This window comes from Sceloporus undulatus, chromosome 11, assembly GCF_019175285.1.
Source record: "Sceloporus undulatus isolate JIND9_A2432 ecotype Alabama chromosome 11, SceUnd_v1.1, whole genome shotgun sequence".
NCBI lineage: Eukaryota > Metazoa > Chordata > Lepidosauria > Squamata > Phrynosomatidae > Sceloporus > Sceloporus undulatus.
Genome location: NC_056532.1, coordinates 6,438,543 through 6,454,933, shown reverse-complemented (window position 1 = coordinate 6,454,933; position 16,391 = coordinate 6,438,543). Strand labels below are relative to the sequence as shown.

The window sequence follows — 16,391 nt, the reverse complement described above, 5'->3', positions numbered from 1 at the left end:
TCCTAAAGTGAACCTATCCCGGGGTTTTCTTGGCAAGGCTTGCTCAGGAGGTTTGCCTTTGCCTTCCCCTGAGGCTGAGAGCATGTGACGTGCCCGAGGTCACCTAGTGGGTTTCATGTATGAGCCAAGATTTGAACCGTGGTCTCCAGAGTCATAGTCCAACGCTCAAACCTCTATGCCATGCTAGCTAGTGTCCCTTATATAAAATTATTAATACCCTGCTTGTCAGGCCCAGGCCAGAGCTAAAGTGGGGGGGATGCTGGACAGAGAAAGAGGGGGTGAGGCTGACCTTGAGGCTTTTGGGCTGCTGCCGGACCTCCATGACGTGCTTCCGCCGCAACTCCCGCTCCCGGCGCTTGTTGTACTCCAGTTGGTTGGTGAGCTCCGTCTGGTGCTGGAGGCGGATCAGCTCACAGCGCATCTTCTGGATGGTGCCCAGGTGCCGGAACTCCAGCTCCTGCATGGACTCATGCTGGCGCAGCAGCATGGCATGCTCCAGATCCTTCTGGGTCTGCCGCTTGTTCAGCTCCTGCAAGTTGGATTAAGCTAATTAATTAGAGTTGCAGGGAGGAAAGCAGGATGTAAATTAATCAATTAGATCCCCTCTAAACATTAGAAAGAACTTCCTGACTGAAAGAACACAGAATGGATTGACTCCAGGGGCGGGGTGAACTCTCCAGCTTTGGAGGTTCTTAGGAGAAGAATGGGATTGGACAAGATGGCCTTTGTGGACCCTCCCAAGATTTTGGGATTCGAAGACTTGAGGGAGCCCACTCCAGCAAAGAAGCAGTGCGGCGCACAGATAAGTGGGATCCCTGCTGTGACCCACCTCCCGGACAAGGTCCTGCTCCAAGTTATGGCGGGCCAGGAGCATCCTCCTCTTGAAGCGACGGCACTCCAGCTCCAAGTACTGCCTCTGGCGCCGGAGAAGGTTTGCCTCTTCCTCTGCCTGGAAGTGCTGGATGTTCTCCTTCTGCTTGGAGAGCCACTCCTGCTTCTCCTTCTTGGGCGTGCTCTGGTTCTCATTCAGCTCCTGGAAGGGATGGGGAGAGAGAGAGAGGGATTGCTGTTACGGTCATGAAAGACAGCTCCAAGGCAAAAGAGCCAGAAAGACTGCAACTACCTAGAGGAGTCTTGTGTTGTTGATGTTGTTGCTGTATGCCTTTGAGTCGTTTCCTACTTACTTTATCATAAGGAGTTCTCAGCAAGATTTCTATAGAGAAGGTTCGTCATTGCTTCCCTCTGAGGCTGAGAGTGTGACTTGCCCAATGTCACTAGCTTTGTCATTTAGAGCCATGACCCGACCCACCCTCTGCAACCCCTTTGTCTAGATCAGCGGTTCTCAACCTTTGGTCCTCTAGATGTTTGAGACTTCAACTCCCAGAATTCCTGAACAATGAACATACTGACTAGGACTTCTGGGAATTGAAACCCAAAACATCTGGAGGCCCAAAGGTTGAGAACCACTAGTCTAGACCTTTGCAAAGAGTTTACCTCCTTGAGCTGCTCTTTGCGAAGCTTATACTCTCTTTTCTGAGATTCCAAGAAGCTGTTGAGCTCTTTCTTCTGCTGGCCTTGAATATGTTGTTGGAACTTCTTCTCTTCATTGGCCATGACTTTCGCCTGCAAATACATATATTTATTTCATTTTATTGGCCTGCGCATACATATATTTATTTCATTCTCCCAGAGTGGGGCCCAAGGTAAAAAGAATCGGCTAAAACAGAAATGATACAATTTTGTACACAGTCAAATTAATCAGATTAAAACAACAGTATAAAGTAATTAAAAAGCAAACATAATTTAAAATAAAGTGCATGCGCATATACATACTGATGCTCCCTACAAACAGTAATTCATTAGAATGCTTAAAAGCTATTAATTAAATGCCAAAGACCCAGGAGAAAGAACAGTAGGTTGGTAAGTACAGGTGCAACTACACTGTAAGAAATAATGCAGCTTGTCACCACTTTAACTGCCTACAGAATCCTGAGACTGGCAAAAGGAGACATGGGGAGATTCTAGATGGACTCACGCCTCCCTTCCTCACCTCCTTCTCCATGGCCGCTTGGTGCTTCTTGATGAGCTTCTCCATCTCAGCTGCAAAGCTGTTGCGCTGCGTCTCGAGGTCCTTGTCCAAGCGGAGCCGGTGCTCATCCATCTCGGTCTTGAGCTTGTTCTCCAGGGCCATGAGCTGCTTCTGGTGCTGCCGCCGCATGCGCTTATAGCCTGACATCTGCTCCCGCAGCTCTGAGTCTTGTTCATGCTCCTGCATTTGCCGTGTCACCTGTAGAGGAGGAGACACGTGTCACACACACCCCTGGTCAGATGGGACTCTTTGACGGACCCACTCCTGGGGGCTAGGCAAAGCGACAGGTTTTTTTTTTTGAGTGGGATGGAGGGCTACGCAAAGTCACATTTTCAGCAGAATAAAAATGGAAAAAGAAGAGGAAGAATTTAGAAGCACGTTTAAGATGAACTTATTCATATTTAAACATGAACTTTTAGGGAGACCAATCTGAGGGGTTCCTGGAGTTGTAGTCCAAGAAAGATAGTCCACTGGGGAACTTTATGTGTAGGGTATCTTATTTAATTTTAATGTTTAATGTCTAAAAACAATACACTTGTCCCTCCACATTTGCAGCTTTGACTTTTGCATTTTTCCACAATCACAAGGATCCTGTGTCCCTAACCCCAGTGGAAGTAGAGGGATGAATGTATAGCACTCTCAGCCCATTCTTTATAAAGTTTGTTTTAAAAGCCTGCTGGATAAAGGTCTTTGCTGGCAATGGAAGAACAACAAGGATGGGCCCATTCTGGCTTCCCTGGGAAGGGACTTTCAAAACCTAGGGGCAGCCACCAAGAAGGCCCTCTCTTGTGTCCCCACCAGCTATGCTTGCGATGGTGGTAGGACAGAGAGAAGGGCCTCTCTTGAGAATCTCAAGGCCCAGGCAGGCTCACATGGGGAAATATGGGGAAAGGTGGTCTGTTTATTGTATATCTGCCTTGGGAGGCTTGGTGGGTAAAAAAGCAATAATGAACAATAAACACCAATACTCTCAAGGTGACTGTTAAGGGACTAAACCACTCCAGGATTTATGGTGCGGAGGAGAGAAGGAAGGGCTGAGAAAAATGTTCTACCTACCAGGGATGCTGTGCGTATGGTAGCAAAGTGCTCTCGATTGCGGTAGTGGGACCGGTGGCGGGACACTTGGGGGGGAGACTGTGGCTCCGAACCTTTTGCTCTTGGATCCGAATCTTCTCTGTAGTTTTCTTCCTCCTTGGGAGAAGAAGGAGCGTTAATTTTAAAAGAACCCTCCTGAACATGTTAACTTTATTAAACCTTTGCTAAGGAAGATTTGCTTCTCCAATTCCAGGCAGGAACTCCATGGTGTTGTATTTCCTTACCCCACCCAACGCTGAGGGGACAAGCAATGTCTCCTCGCTGTCTAAAATGTTCAGAGTTAACCAGTATGTGTTTGTCTCATTCTCATTCTATCTACTGCCACTCCTGCCTGGCATATGTAACACCGAAATTAAGAAAGAGCAGATCTTCCTCTTTGATGCTGCTTGCAACTGTGCTTTGCTTGTCTGTTTCAAAGAGGGTCAAGCTTGGGAGCAGGGACCTGCCCCCTGCAACAGAGCCACTGGGAGCCCCAAGCCCTAGTTGGGCTCCCCACCTCAATTACCGGCTTCAAGTGGATGACTGAGCTGTTGGACATCACTGTGTGGTCCCCCTCCATCATATCCAGCTCGCTCTTGTCGTCCGAGGCATCTGGAAGACTGTTCACGCTGCTGCTTTGGCTGCTGGCACTGATGGACATGCTGGGTATGGACTGGTTGCTCCCGACACTGTTCACCGTTCCCGTCCGGCCCACACCGTGCTCTTGCTCCTAAAAAAGAGAGTGGGAGTGGGGCGAGGATCAGCAGGGCAACCCATGGCAGTAGGAATGTTACAAGGTCTCTCCAAGATGAACAGTGACATTTAGGCCCTCTTTGCCGAGAAACTCTTCTGGACAAGCAGGAGCTCAAGTGGTGATAGAAGTGGGAGGCTAATATATGACAGCAGGACTGATTCCCCTGACTACCCCTAGTGAGGCTATGCTATATTCCACATACAAAGCGGGCACTTCTTGATATCCACATAACTGACAGGAGCCAGCTCCATCCAATGCATCCAGTTTGGCTGGCACACAAGAGGCCAGTGACTGACAGACAGTCAGAGCTTGGAAGAGGTCTTGTGGGGTGGATTGCAATCCAATAAAGGAACTTATTCGTTCAGTCTCTTCACTTCCCTCCTGCATAACATTACCTCCTCTTCTTCCTGGGCTTCAACTGCTGGTCCGTTGTGCGCCTCCTGGAAAAGCAGTTTCTTCATCTTGCGATACTGAAGATTGTCCAGTTCTCTGACAGCATCCTTTGTTCTCTGGATCAGCTCTATCAACACCGTCTCAGGGCGCTCCCGGATAACAAACACATGCTACACCGGGGGATCCAGAAGCAAAGGGGAAAGAGGGGAAACAGGAGACAAATTTGAAAACCAGGATTGACAACAGGAGTGGGCTTCCAGATGAGGGACAACAACTCTCATCATCCCTACAAGGGAAGGGTTATGGGAATTCTAGCCCAAAAAACTCTGGAGGGCCACAGTTGCTCACACTGGTTTTGCAGGACATTATCACCATCATCACTAGTGTCATTATCATCCTTAATATCATTACTACTGCTACTACTACTATTATTGTTGTTATTTTAATATTACTAGCTTTATTTATATCCCTCTTTTTCCCAGATGAGGATTGAAAAGCAGCTTATGAAAGTTAAAACAGGTACAGATAAAAAAATCACAATGTGCAAATGTTCAAAAATATATAATTTAATTGTCAGTGAAATTGATAATGTGGCAATATTGAGTTTCCAATAGAGGAAAAAAATGGGGAGGCAGGCGTCAAACTGACCTTCAATAGTTCCTCGGATGTAGGCCTGTCTTGGGGTATTTTCTGGAGACAAGAATCTACAAAGTTTCGGAAATAATCAGACCTACAAAGAAGGAAAAGACAGCTGAAGTGAGTGCATGGCATCCATTTTCTCAGACTTAAAGGTGCAGGTTCAACAAGAGTCTAGGCAAACCCAAAAAACCCTTCACCCATCCACAAACGCGGTTGTGACATTTTCTGTTCTCGGTCATGGACTCACCATTCGTTGGACTGGAGTGTAGGGGATTCATTCTGCGCTATGTGATATAAGGCACTCATTGCATTCATGTTAAACAGGGGCGGCTTCCTTTCCGCTACACAAAGAAAAGAGGGAAGGTTGCTTAACGAAGATTCACAGAATGATCGAGTTGGAAGAGACCGCAAGCGCCATATAGTCTACGCCCCAACCATGCAGGAACCCCCAAGAAAAACATTCCTGAAAGATGTCGATCCAACCTTTGTCAGGAAAAGCTGCATCGTAATAAGATGTCACTGTGCTGTGTTTTATTTTAGGGTATAATCATTTTTGTAGTGGAAATACAGGTGCTGGAGATTTCCCATTACAGGACAGATCAAATCGGCTGTCTGCAAAAAGGGTCCACAGCTTGGGAACATCCCTTTTTTTAGCACTACAACTCCCAGCATGCTGGCAGGAGGATTCTGGAAGTTGTAGTGTAAAAGAAGGGGACTCTCCCCAGTTCCTGGGAAAGATCCCACTGTCTCTGGGCTCTTAGCTCTGTAATTTGCCCCTTTCAGGGTTGAAGAACAGAGGCTTTGGTGAATCGGGGCCAGTGGTTTAGTTAACCAAGTCCAACACTCTTACCGAGCAAAGTGGCAGCGAAGCAAATGTATGCCTGACCCTGACAGCAGTTTAGGAAAGTCTATCCAGCTAGCAGCAGCCAACAACATATTAACCAATCATTAAGGAGAAATTCATTAATGGAAAATGTATAAGCAAGCAGCAAGTAGAAATCTTCAGGTTGAACTTTTCCCTGACATTTCAGATTGCTTTTGTCATTAGTAGAAAGCGCCAGTTAGTTGGAAGGTAGGGCGAGAATGCCTTGGCAATGCCTAAGCAGCTTTTCCTTGAGATTCCTAAGAACTTAATAACTCTCCAACTCCTAAAATTCTCATTTTCTCAGGATATTTCCCCTACAGCAGAGCTCTACCTCAGTTTGGCCTTAAAGAGTCCACTTTGGACCTTTCCCTTCACTCAACCATGCGCAACACAGTCCTGGCATTGCCATATAGTGACAGCTGCAATATTAAATGACTAGGAAAGACTGAATGTTTGAAGTGCTTGGAGAGGGGGTCACTGCCAGCTGCAGAGAAAATCCTGTCCAGCAGGTTACAGCCAATAGGCCAGGCATGAGCAAAGTGTGCCCCCCCAAAGCCATCTTGGTGACCTCAGGAAGCTGGGAAACATGTCTTCAAACATCAAGAATATGTTTAAAACAGATAGCCTCCTGTTGAAATGCAGAATGTCACTTCTGACCAAGAAAGGTAGGAAGAGGGAGACGGGCAAAGGAGGCTTACCTAATTCAATACACGTTATCCCAAGAGACCACACGTCAACTTTGCCATCGTACTGCCCTTCATCCATGGCTAAAATCACTTCTGGGGCCATCCTAGAAGGCAAAATGAAGATGCTCAGCAGATTAACCCATAAACCTTGCTCTCACAAAACATTCACACCGCTGAGAGATGTATATGGGGAAACACCACAAGAAATATAGACACAGGAGACAAAATATCAAGAGGCTGGCATGCTGAACAATGGGTTGACAGAAGTGTGGAGGAGTTCTGAAATGGTTGGGCAGAGTTTTTCTGTCCCGTACTTCCACCTGTAACCCATTCCTACATTCTCCACAAGCCATGATTCCATTCTTCGCATCTACCCCATTCTCCACCCTCCACCGCTTAAAAGGGAGCCTGCGGTGATCTTGACCTCCTTGAGTGAGACCTTGGCTCTGCATGTCTTCCTTACCAATATGGCGTCCCCACGAATGAGTTGGCAGGAGATGCTATGGAAGCGGAGCCGAAGTCAGCCAGTTTCACCTGGCCTGGTTCCGTCAACAGGATATTTCCTGCCTTGATATCTCTGAGGAGGAAGAAAACATTAAATTAGCTACACCTTTGAGCAAATGGGGCTCTTGTTTGTTCCCCCACAACCAAAATTAAATGCAAGCACAGCTATACCACTGCTGGTTATAATGTATTCAGCTTTGGTCCAGGCTATCCGACAGATCTTATTTTCCTACATGAGCCTGAGATCCTCAGAAGAGGCTCTTCTCTCAATCCCACCATCCTCACAGGGATGGCTGGTGGGGATACAATACAAGACTTTCACAGTAGCTGCCCCTAGGCTCTGGAACTACTTTCCCAAGGATGCAGCACTTCTCAACCATTTGACTTAAAAGGACCCTTCCTAAATCTACCTGCGTTTGCATTGCCTATTTTCCAAGAATGGCCTATCATCCCTGAAAGCTCCAGACCTTGGGGGAGGATTTCTGGCACTACAAAATCTAGCTGCAGATGCTTGCTAAACCTGACAAAAATGGTAGCCCAAAAACATATGGAGGGCTGGATGTTGCCCATCCCTTCTCTAGACCTGGAATGGACAAGTTGATGTCATAAAGCATGAACTGTATATGTGCATATTTTTCTGTCCCTCTGCCCCGCCACCTATAATGAGAGACAGAGAAACACATCTGTTTTATGAAACAGAGTTCAGAGCTTGGAAACGTTCTGGATTCTGAGAGCTGCAGTCCAAAATAAGTAACTTTCCAAAGTTCACCATTAATGGAAGTGGAAAGTTAGCTAATCCAGAAGACCTGAACTCATGAACACTGCGCGCAAAGGTAAAACATCAGGCTGGGCAGAAAGGACTTACCGATGGATCATGTTGTGAGAATGCAAGTATGCTAAACCCTGGAGAGCACCGTGGGTGATGGCAGCAATTTCCACCTCTTGTAATGGCTTTTTGTGCACTTGAGGAAAGAGAAATTCAATTTAAAAAAACAAAAACAAAAAACAAGGCATTAAGGACTACTCATGCCATGTGGGACAAAGTTTTTAATGAGTGCTGGACAGAGTAGGAGGTATCAGCCTGGTAAGTAGATGGGAGATAGCTTGGCCAGGGCTCAATGCAGGATTCTACCTTCCTGAAGACCCCCACTCACTCTCTCCTCTCTCTCGCTCATACACAAACCTGCAAATATGGCCCTTCATGAATGGGAAAGCTAGCCAAGGTTGTAAAAAGTTGAATCTGCTCTGCTCCACTCCTGACAAATAGGTTTCCTGGGTCACTTTCCAGTCCTCAGAAAAGGAGGACAAGAAAATACCACCTTGTATCAATGGACAGGAAGTCCACTCCAGCTACTAAGATCAAACACCCAGCATAACAATTTTGAAAGCATCCACAGGTAAACACCTAGGGTCATTTAAGCCTTGCACCATATGGAAGCTGTGTAGAAGCTACATGCTTTCTTTCTGCTAAGCAGAACAAATCAGGAAATGGCACAGCAGGACTAAAGACTTCTACAACCATGGTCAAAAGAGGGAAGGCTGCCTGGTTTCGGAAGGCACTAGTGACCAGAGAAAGCTAGCTCAATACGAGGCATTTGCAATTCCTTCCTTCTGTAACCCTCCAGAAGTTTGTGTCATCCCACAAGGAAATGGTGAGGAGCTTTGGGAGTTTTATGTCACATCTGGATGGCAGCAGACTGAGGGAAGTTGCTCCTCTTTCCCAAAACATGAGAACGATTGTCGGTCAAAGAAACCGGGGCTGGAGAGAAGACACTTACCTTCTAATAAATCTGAGGCTGATCCTAAACAGTATTCCATAACGAGCTGAAGAGGAGGGCAAAAAGGAAAAATAAAGCATCAGCATCATTATGGCCAAAGAAAACTTCTCAGTCTGTATGGTGCTAGGACACTATTGTGTTATTCTGATTTAACAGAATGTGGATATTTTAATGTGTTGTGAGCCGCTTTGATTGTCTGGTCACAGAAAAGCGGGATAAAAACAGAAGTTTTATTATATCGGAATCATGGGCCCTTTATGACCAGATCATCCTCTGCTCAAGAAGCATAGGAAGGTGGCTCACACCATTGCTTCTTATGCAATCTGATGAGGAGGCAGTCTGGCAGGGTGTTTTTTGCCTGATGTGCCATGGACTGGCACTATACTATACCAATTTGAGCAGCACTGGCTTACACCACATCAGAGGTCTCTCCTGGGCCTGCCAGGACTTGACAGTGGGAGTTTTCTCCATGACAAGCACTGACTCTCTCTCCTCACAAGAAGGACCAGCTATGTTTAGTGAGACTCCAGCTCCTAAATATAATAGCCCTGTATTGTCCAGGGCAGCTACAAGATCAGCCCCTTGCCCTCAAGAGGAAAATGCCAGTGGCACAAGCCTGCAGGGTGCAGTTTTACCCCACCAACCCAGCTACTATTGCCAGGAGAAGGCGTTTCCCTATTTGCTTAGGGTTTAAAATTCCAAAGGAATCAATAAATCTCACATCACGCAGGCAGGGTATTAGAAGGAAAAAGCCAGCCAATTAGGACCGAGTAAACTTCAATCCAAGTCCTTTGGCTTAAGAGGGCAAGGAACAGGCTGAAAGTTCGCTGGCCTCTATTGATGTCATGTGGGATTTATCCAATCATCCAGAAGGCTCGCTCTTTGGCTGCTTTGTCCGACGTGTGTTTGTGTACAACCAAGTCCCACCGGCAAGTGGGATTTACTCTCAAGACACCTCGCAAAGGGACAGCAAACCTTGACACATTGCTTACAGGAAACTTTGGCTTCAAATGCTGCTTCAATGTTTGACTTTGTCTGAACGAGGACAGAGGGGTCACTAGGCTGCATAGACCTGCCCACCCTCCAAGCAGGAGAGTCTGAACATGAGGGCAGTTTCATGCAGGGACCAGGGATCTTTGGCCCTTCGCAGGTACAGAGTGAGAATCAACCCTTCTCTCAAGTGCTCCCCATTCGCTTCCATGCCGGCCAGCCAAAGACACAGAATATCACCTCACCCATGCTGTGTGCTCCCGCAAATAGCAGCCCTTGTACTCTATGCTGTTTGGATGTTTGATTCTCTGTAGAAACTTGACTTCTTTAACAATATCCTGCCATTTCTAAGAAAGAAAAAGAGAGAGAGAAAAACCATTAAGGAAGTTAGGGCAGAGAGGTGATGGAAAGGAAGGGACTTTGCCATTTTAGCTAAGGGACACCATTTTATTATGCCATTGGGAGCATCCATGGATTTTGGTCCTGGAACCAAAGCCCAGCAGATAAAGAGAACCCAGTGTTTTAGAATACATTCAGGCAAAGATCTGGCACTTCTTTCCACTCCATTCCCTCGCAGAACTATTGCAAGAACACATCCAACTACTGTCACATTTCCACGCTGGTGATGCTGACAGAATGATTAATTTAACTGCAGCGCGGAATGGCCTTCTCCTTTCGGGAAAGAAGGAGCATTTTTGAAAGATCATCTTACTGTTTTTTCCTCCCTAAAACACACACACACACACACACACACACACACACACACACACACAGACACTCTGCTGACACAACTGCTGAAGGAGGAATCATGAGCTTCATTCATTGGAAAAGAGTATTTATAGCTTGATGGTAATTAAAGCAGCAGGATGAGGAGCAGGTAGAAATTAGACTTGCATCACAACACGGTTAAACAAGCGGCATGAGCCTCCAACAGTGAGATAAAAATGGAATGCTTTTAGGGGAAGGAGAGGCAGCCAGGCCCTCTTGGAAAATACTTTGCCAGCATCCTTCAGGTCCATGAAGACCTGAGCAGGAGGAGTGCCCCGGACTGGTACACTGCCGCCAGGCACTCAATTGTACCTCCTTGCCCAGGTGATCCAAAAATGGGGCAAATTCAGAAGTGCTGAGTGCCCCCTTCTCAGATAGACCGCCTCTGGCACAAGAGCTCCAAGGAAAAACTCTGACGTAGCTCATCTACAGCCCCCAATGATCCTTGGATCAAAATTTAGTAGCTGAATGGGTCCCAGCAACAGGCACAAGGCCAAGAAGCAGTTGTGACAAGGCTACTCTGCCCAGCCTTCTGCCTTTGCCAAGCCTCCTGCAGCAAACCAGGGTCTGGCTTTCCATCCCCTGTCCTGAAAAGATACGCAGTCATTCCCACAGAGAGGAGAAAGGTTTTGACAACAGTAACTGACCACTGGTGTACTTTTTAGCCCCTCGTGGGGACACAATTCCCAACCTAGTAATATCATTCAGTTAGGAGTCTTACGTGTTGGAGGCTAAGAGGGGAGGGAGGGGGGTAAAAGATATTCATATTCAAATGAAATCCAGAGCATACTGGGATTTCAGAAACTCCGCGGAAACAAAAATGTCTCAGCATCCTAGTCTCAGCATCCCATTGAGCACAGAATGTAGAACCTGTGGCCAAAAGGCTGGGGCTGAGGCTGGCGGGGGAATGCGTGACATTCCTACTCTCCGAGGCGCTCTCTCTCTGGTGGTGCTCAAAGCCGCCCTTAATCTGCCAGGCAGGCATTTTCCCACGCTCACACCGCTGCTGTCTCACTGTTATCTTTGTCAAGTTCCTCAGGACGAATTTGTTCGGAATGAAGGCCCAGGGAGCAGGGATGCATTTCTGCTTGATCTGCCTTTTTTGTATTAAATTTGGCAGGCAAGTCCTGGGTCTGGTTGTGTTCGTGTCTATCATTCCTAGTAAGTTTTCTTTAGTCAGGCTGTAGGGAGGCGGGGTTCCTGTGTGCCTGCTTCTAAAAAAACAAGCGTTTAGGCAGGAATGCAGAAGGCTAAAAAGGAAAGCCTGAATGCCTTAAGAGTGGGATTGCTTTGCTTCCTTTCACCTCGGAAATTCATTCAAGCAGATCCCCTACTCCTTTTCCAAGGCTACCTAAGACAGAAGTCCTGCCAAATACCTCGCAGAGCACACCTCTCTCTGGCTCCCTTAGTTAAGGCAAAAGCAAGGCTTAAACTACCAGGAAAGGAGTTGCAGGAGGCAACCAGCTATGGATCTGACCCTTCTACAGGCGATTCACATACCTCATTGGACTGTTTCCCACTATAAGACATTTTCTTGATGGCCACCACTTCATTGGTACGGACATCACGTGCCTGCAAGGTCAAAGACACCAGGATCAGTACTCTGTGCTGTCAGAAATCCCCACCACACAAAACCCAAACTAGAGCTTGGCAAAGTTTCCTTGTTTCTGTCAATAACACAAGGAATCCCGACAGCCTAGTCCCAAAAAGAAACATTTCCCAATTCCTCCATGAATCACCGAACGTTGAAAAGGGCCACAAAGAGGCTTGAGGATCACGGTATCTTGCTAGTACAAGCCAGTGTTATGCATAATGGTGGTCCACGGACTCGTATTGGTCCCTGAACCACTGGCTATCAGTCCCTGGCATGCTTCCAGGAAGGAAGGAAAGAAAGAAAGAAAGAAAGAAAGAAAGAAAGAAAGAAAGAAAGAAAGATAGAATTGCACCCAATGGGCACTGATTTAGTGACAGTCCTTGGCACATTGGAAAAACAACAAGTGCCGGCTTCTCACATCGGAAAGCTTGAGAAGCACCAATCTGAGCAACTGCCTGTGTCACTACCTTGGCTGCTACAAGTATAAGAGCTTAGGGGAAATGGGTGAAAGTCTGTAGCAAAGAGGTGCACTGCAGGGCTGAGGAAGGGGACTTGGCTTGGCAAGGGCTGGCCAGCAACCAAAAGGGAATTGGATGCAAGATGCTCTTACTGCAGGCTGGGCATAGGAAGCCACATTTACTGGCAGACTCAAGGCAGCCTTAACGTGGAACACTAGCATGATGTAATGGCTGGGCAATACCATGTATATGAGTGAGGGAAGGGGGAAGAGAGAAAACAGAGAAAGAAGGAAAAGAAACACTTCTTTCCTTGGTGAGAAAATGAAACTGAACCGATTCCACTTGGGACAACGCTTTGCCTAGGAACTTTCCTGCTGCATCCCTCTTCTTTTCTTCCTCCTCTCTGCCTAGCAATGAAAAGTGTTTGCTTCTCTCCTGCTGCCATCTCACATAACCACAGAGACAATTCTGGCCTCCCGTTTCTTCCCTTGTGTGGAGGAAACTGACCAAAGGGCTCCTTCTTAAGTTCTCAAAAGCTTGGAGAAGGGACAGACAAGTGGCCAAGACGACAGCAAAAGCTAGGCTAGGCATAGGCATGCTTTGGTTTTTCGCTGCTTTCTGCCTCTGCCACCTGCCAAGCCTAGAGAAGAGGCCAAGTGAAAATCCCAAGCCATGTGCTGAGGTGCGCCCCAACCTTTCTCAAAGCAGTACATGTGTCCCTGCTCCACCAGGTGCAAGGTACCCTCCCAAGAAAGGGTCTCAGACCCCAGCTGTGTCCCACACCACCGAGCTGACAATAGCAGCCAGTATGTGGCTCCGCAAAACATCTCCGTTTCCTCACAATAACATGCTTATTGTTAAGCCTGCTATTGTTCTGGGGAAGCACTTGATGAGGACACTGGAGCCAAGTACTAAGAGCCTTTGGGACAAACTCACAATTCGAGGCAAACCAGCAGCAGAGGAGAGCAAAGCCCTTGCTTCTGCTTGCCAAGAGACCTGTTTCACAAGGGGAGCCAGGAAACCCACCCACTCTTCAACAGCCTCATGGCTCCAGTTGCCCGCATATGCTCCTGTTCTCCTTGTTGCTCAGAAATACTGCCCTCCCTTTGTGTTTAGTTTCCTTGTTCACTGCTGTGGGGGGCAGAGTGCTGAGAAATCAATCTGGTTCTTGGTTTGGTACCCATCGCACAATAGGATTACAGTGCTGTATGTAGAGAAGGTCTCTGCAGAGGACCGCAAAACATAGACAGCTTGGTAAGGGAGAACACAGTCCCACCCTTGAGCTCTCTTACAAAATAAACAGCTCCGAAGCTTCCATGGCCGATCTCTCGGAGATCTGTGAAGAGTTTCTCCGGGTCTTCTTTGAAAAAGAGCTCTGCAATCTCTGGGTCCTTCAGGCTGCCCGCTCGGCTGGTGGATGGCATCCTGCTGGGCTGTTCCCCGAGACCAACTATCTGGGTTTAAAGTGCCACCGCCTCCACCCCGGGTTCATCTGCATGAATGATGCCTCGTCAGCATGGATCGCTGCAAAGGGGACAGGGGAGAGAGGAAAAAGAAGACACATTAGAGAAAGCGCAAGCAGGGTATGGGTTACACCAACATCCGACTTGGGTCGGTTTTCCCAGGGTCCATAAGACCCTATTTGCAGAATGTATTTCCTCTGAGTAATGGTTTCTATAAGGCTCTTTGGGGTAGGAGTCCCAGGATATAGCCAAGTTTGCATCCAAAGCAGGAAACTGGACCTTGCATCCTTGCTGCTGCTGCGCAATAAACTTTCCCTGACATTGGTGCTAAAGTCTCCATGAACTACAGGAACATAGGTGCCCCCATTATGCTGAGGAAACACATGCTTTAGATCAGTGGTTCCCAACCTGTGGGTCGGGACCCCTTTGGAGGTCGAACAACCCTTTCACAGGGGTCGCCTAAGACCATTGGAAAACACATATTTGCACTTAGCAATGAAAATAATTGTATGGTTGGGGGTCGCCACAACATAAGGAACTGTATTAAAGGGTCATGGCATTAGAAAGGTTGGGAACCACTGCTTTAGATGCAAAAGGTTGTAAGTTTAAATGCTAGAATCGCCTGTTAAAAGGATTTTCAGCAGCATGGCTTCAAAGGTTTCAGCCAAGGAGTGAAGGATGCGGTGTTGAGCAGTAACTCATCCTTCGCCAGACAGATCGTGTCAGACCATGAACCCAACTTAGTGCAAGATAGCTGAACCACCTTCAAACCCATGTTGCCTCAGCCAGAGCAAATTAGGCAAGGTAAACATCGATCGGACAGAACGGCACCTCCTTAGGATCCTTAGGTACGCCGGATTATACAATTAAGGGAGATTATGCAATGACACTCCCCTGCTCACAGTTAGATCACCAACACAGTCACAGTATATTCCCACTACCGTTCCAGAGGATCCAGCGACTCCTGTTTCTATAGCAATGGAGCCAGAGAGTGTGCTGTCAAATCTGACAGAATGCTAAGGCCTCCAGTTCCACCCAACCCTTCATGTATACGCAGTCACACTCTTCAGGAAAAGCAGGCCCTTTCAAGAGGAAAATGACTGCAGCGCAAAGGAAAAATGGTGACATTCGCTGCTGTTTCCAGGGTGCGGGGGCTTCAGCCAAGGATGGCAGGTGGCTCCTCTGTCTGGACTGAAGGTTTGAGCCCAGCAGGCAAAGAAGTGCACAGCCCCAAACATCATTTAACTGCACCTCTCATCATCCCTCGCACTACCAGTAACCTCAGGAAAGGTGCCCATTCCTTATTCCTGGCTCTACCCAGCTGGTTGTGTCCCTCAACAGCAACTGTCACACCTCTCGGTTGGACCATCACTAAGGACTCCCTCTTTGCAGTGACCAGGCCTTCAGGGAAACTTCCCCACCTTGGCACCCTTCACATGCCTGGGACAGCTGGGATGCAACAGCAAACCCCCTCTGGACAAACCTTGCCGGGACACCCCTGTGATAGGTTTGCTTTGGACACATCTTGAAGGCACACACCATCAACAAAAGAGGCCTGGATGTAGGAGCCAGAAGAATGGGAGAGCAACTCAGTCTGCACACTGGAAGTGGGGATCTGCCATCTCTCAGAGACATTCCTGGCCTGGGAGGAAAAGTCAACAATGCTACAACTTAATCCTTACTCTGGAAAGGAATTTCCCCTTACAGAACAAGGCTCTCCCCTCTTCTCACTGACAGCCCATTGCCAAAACAATAGACAGAAACCTCAGGGAGAAGAAGGGGAAGAGTCAGCAAGGGGCCTCCTCCTGATAAGTGACACAGTGTTACTGGAGGAATGCTTCTGGGCTCAAGCAACCATGAGCTCATGCTTCGATCTTTAAGGAGCATCTGAGACTCACCAAATTAAAGCGAAGGCTGCTGCAATCCCACAAAGACCCCTTTCCTTCCTCGTGTATCTATTAACCAGAATCACAATTCTGCAACCCTGACTCCAGCCAAAAGGCATGAACTCCACACTTTTCCTCCACAATTTTAGCCTATGGCTACCTCTCAAACTAGGATGAGAGCTCCCTAAATGTGCAAATTATTAGTATTAGGCCACATCATACAATACAATTCAGTGGTCTCTATCTATCTATCTATCTATCTATCTATCTATCTATCTATCTATCTATCTATCTGTCTGTCTGTCTGTCTATCTATCTATCTATCTAAACATGCAACTTTGCAAGACTTCCATAAGCATGACATTACAAAAGTTAGGGGAGAGGAAGGGTGGATATAGTACAAACAAGCTTCCTCAAGTATTTTCTTTCAGTAACGCTCTCCTTCCCTGG

The 16,391-nt window shown here is 47.3% G+C and overlaps 1 protein-coding gene across 2 annotated transcripts in view; it reads right to left on the bottom strand.

Annotated features, from left to right (window-relative positions):
* The window catches only part of TAOK1 (TAO kinase 1), a 37,513-nt gene that overhangs the window by 9,802 nt on the left and 11,320 nt on the right, over nucleotides 1-16,391 (bottom strand). For both annotated transcript variants that reach the window (XM_042442284.1, XM_042442283.1), the window contains 16 exons: nucleotides 13,885-14,116; nucleotides 12,041-12,112; nucleotides 10,018-10,119; nucleotides 8,783-8,828; nucleotides 7,870-7,966; nucleotides 6,964-7,077; nucleotides 6,513-6,604; nucleotides 5,197-5,290; nucleotides 4,959-5,040; nucleotides 4,313-4,480; nucleotides 3,690-3,893; nucleotides 3,146-3,280; nucleotides 2,051-2,287; nucleotides 1,495-1,623; nucleotides 830-1,033; nucleotides 290-529 (listed from right to left, as the gene is read on the bottom strand). In XM_042442284.1, the coding sequence (XP_042298218.1) occupies nucleotides 290-529; nucleotides 830-1,033; nucleotides 1,495-1,623; nucleotides 2,051-2,287; nucleotides 3,146-3,280; nucleotides 3,690-3,893; nucleotides 4,313-4,480; nucleotides 4,959-5,040; nucleotides 5,197-5,290; nucleotides 6,513-6,604; nucleotides 6,964-7,077; nucleotides 7,870-7,966; nucleotides 8,783-8,828; nucleotides 10,018-10,119; nucleotides 12,041-12,112; nucleotides 13,885-14,016 (2,148 nt within the window). In that variant the 5' untranslated portion in view covers nucleotides 14,017-14,116. The remainder of the gene's footprint in view (nucleotides 1-289; nucleotides 530-829; nucleotides 1,034-1,494; nucleotides 1,624-2,050; nucleotides 2,288-3,145; nucleotides 3,281-3,689; nucleotides 3,894-4,312; nucleotides 4,481-4,958; nucleotides 5,041-5,196; nucleotides 5,291-6,512; nucleotides 6,605-6,963; nucleotides 7,078-7,869; nucleotides 7,967-8,782; nucleotides 8,829-10,017; nucleotides 10,120-12,040; nucleotides 12,113-13,884; nucleotides 14,117-16,391) is intronic.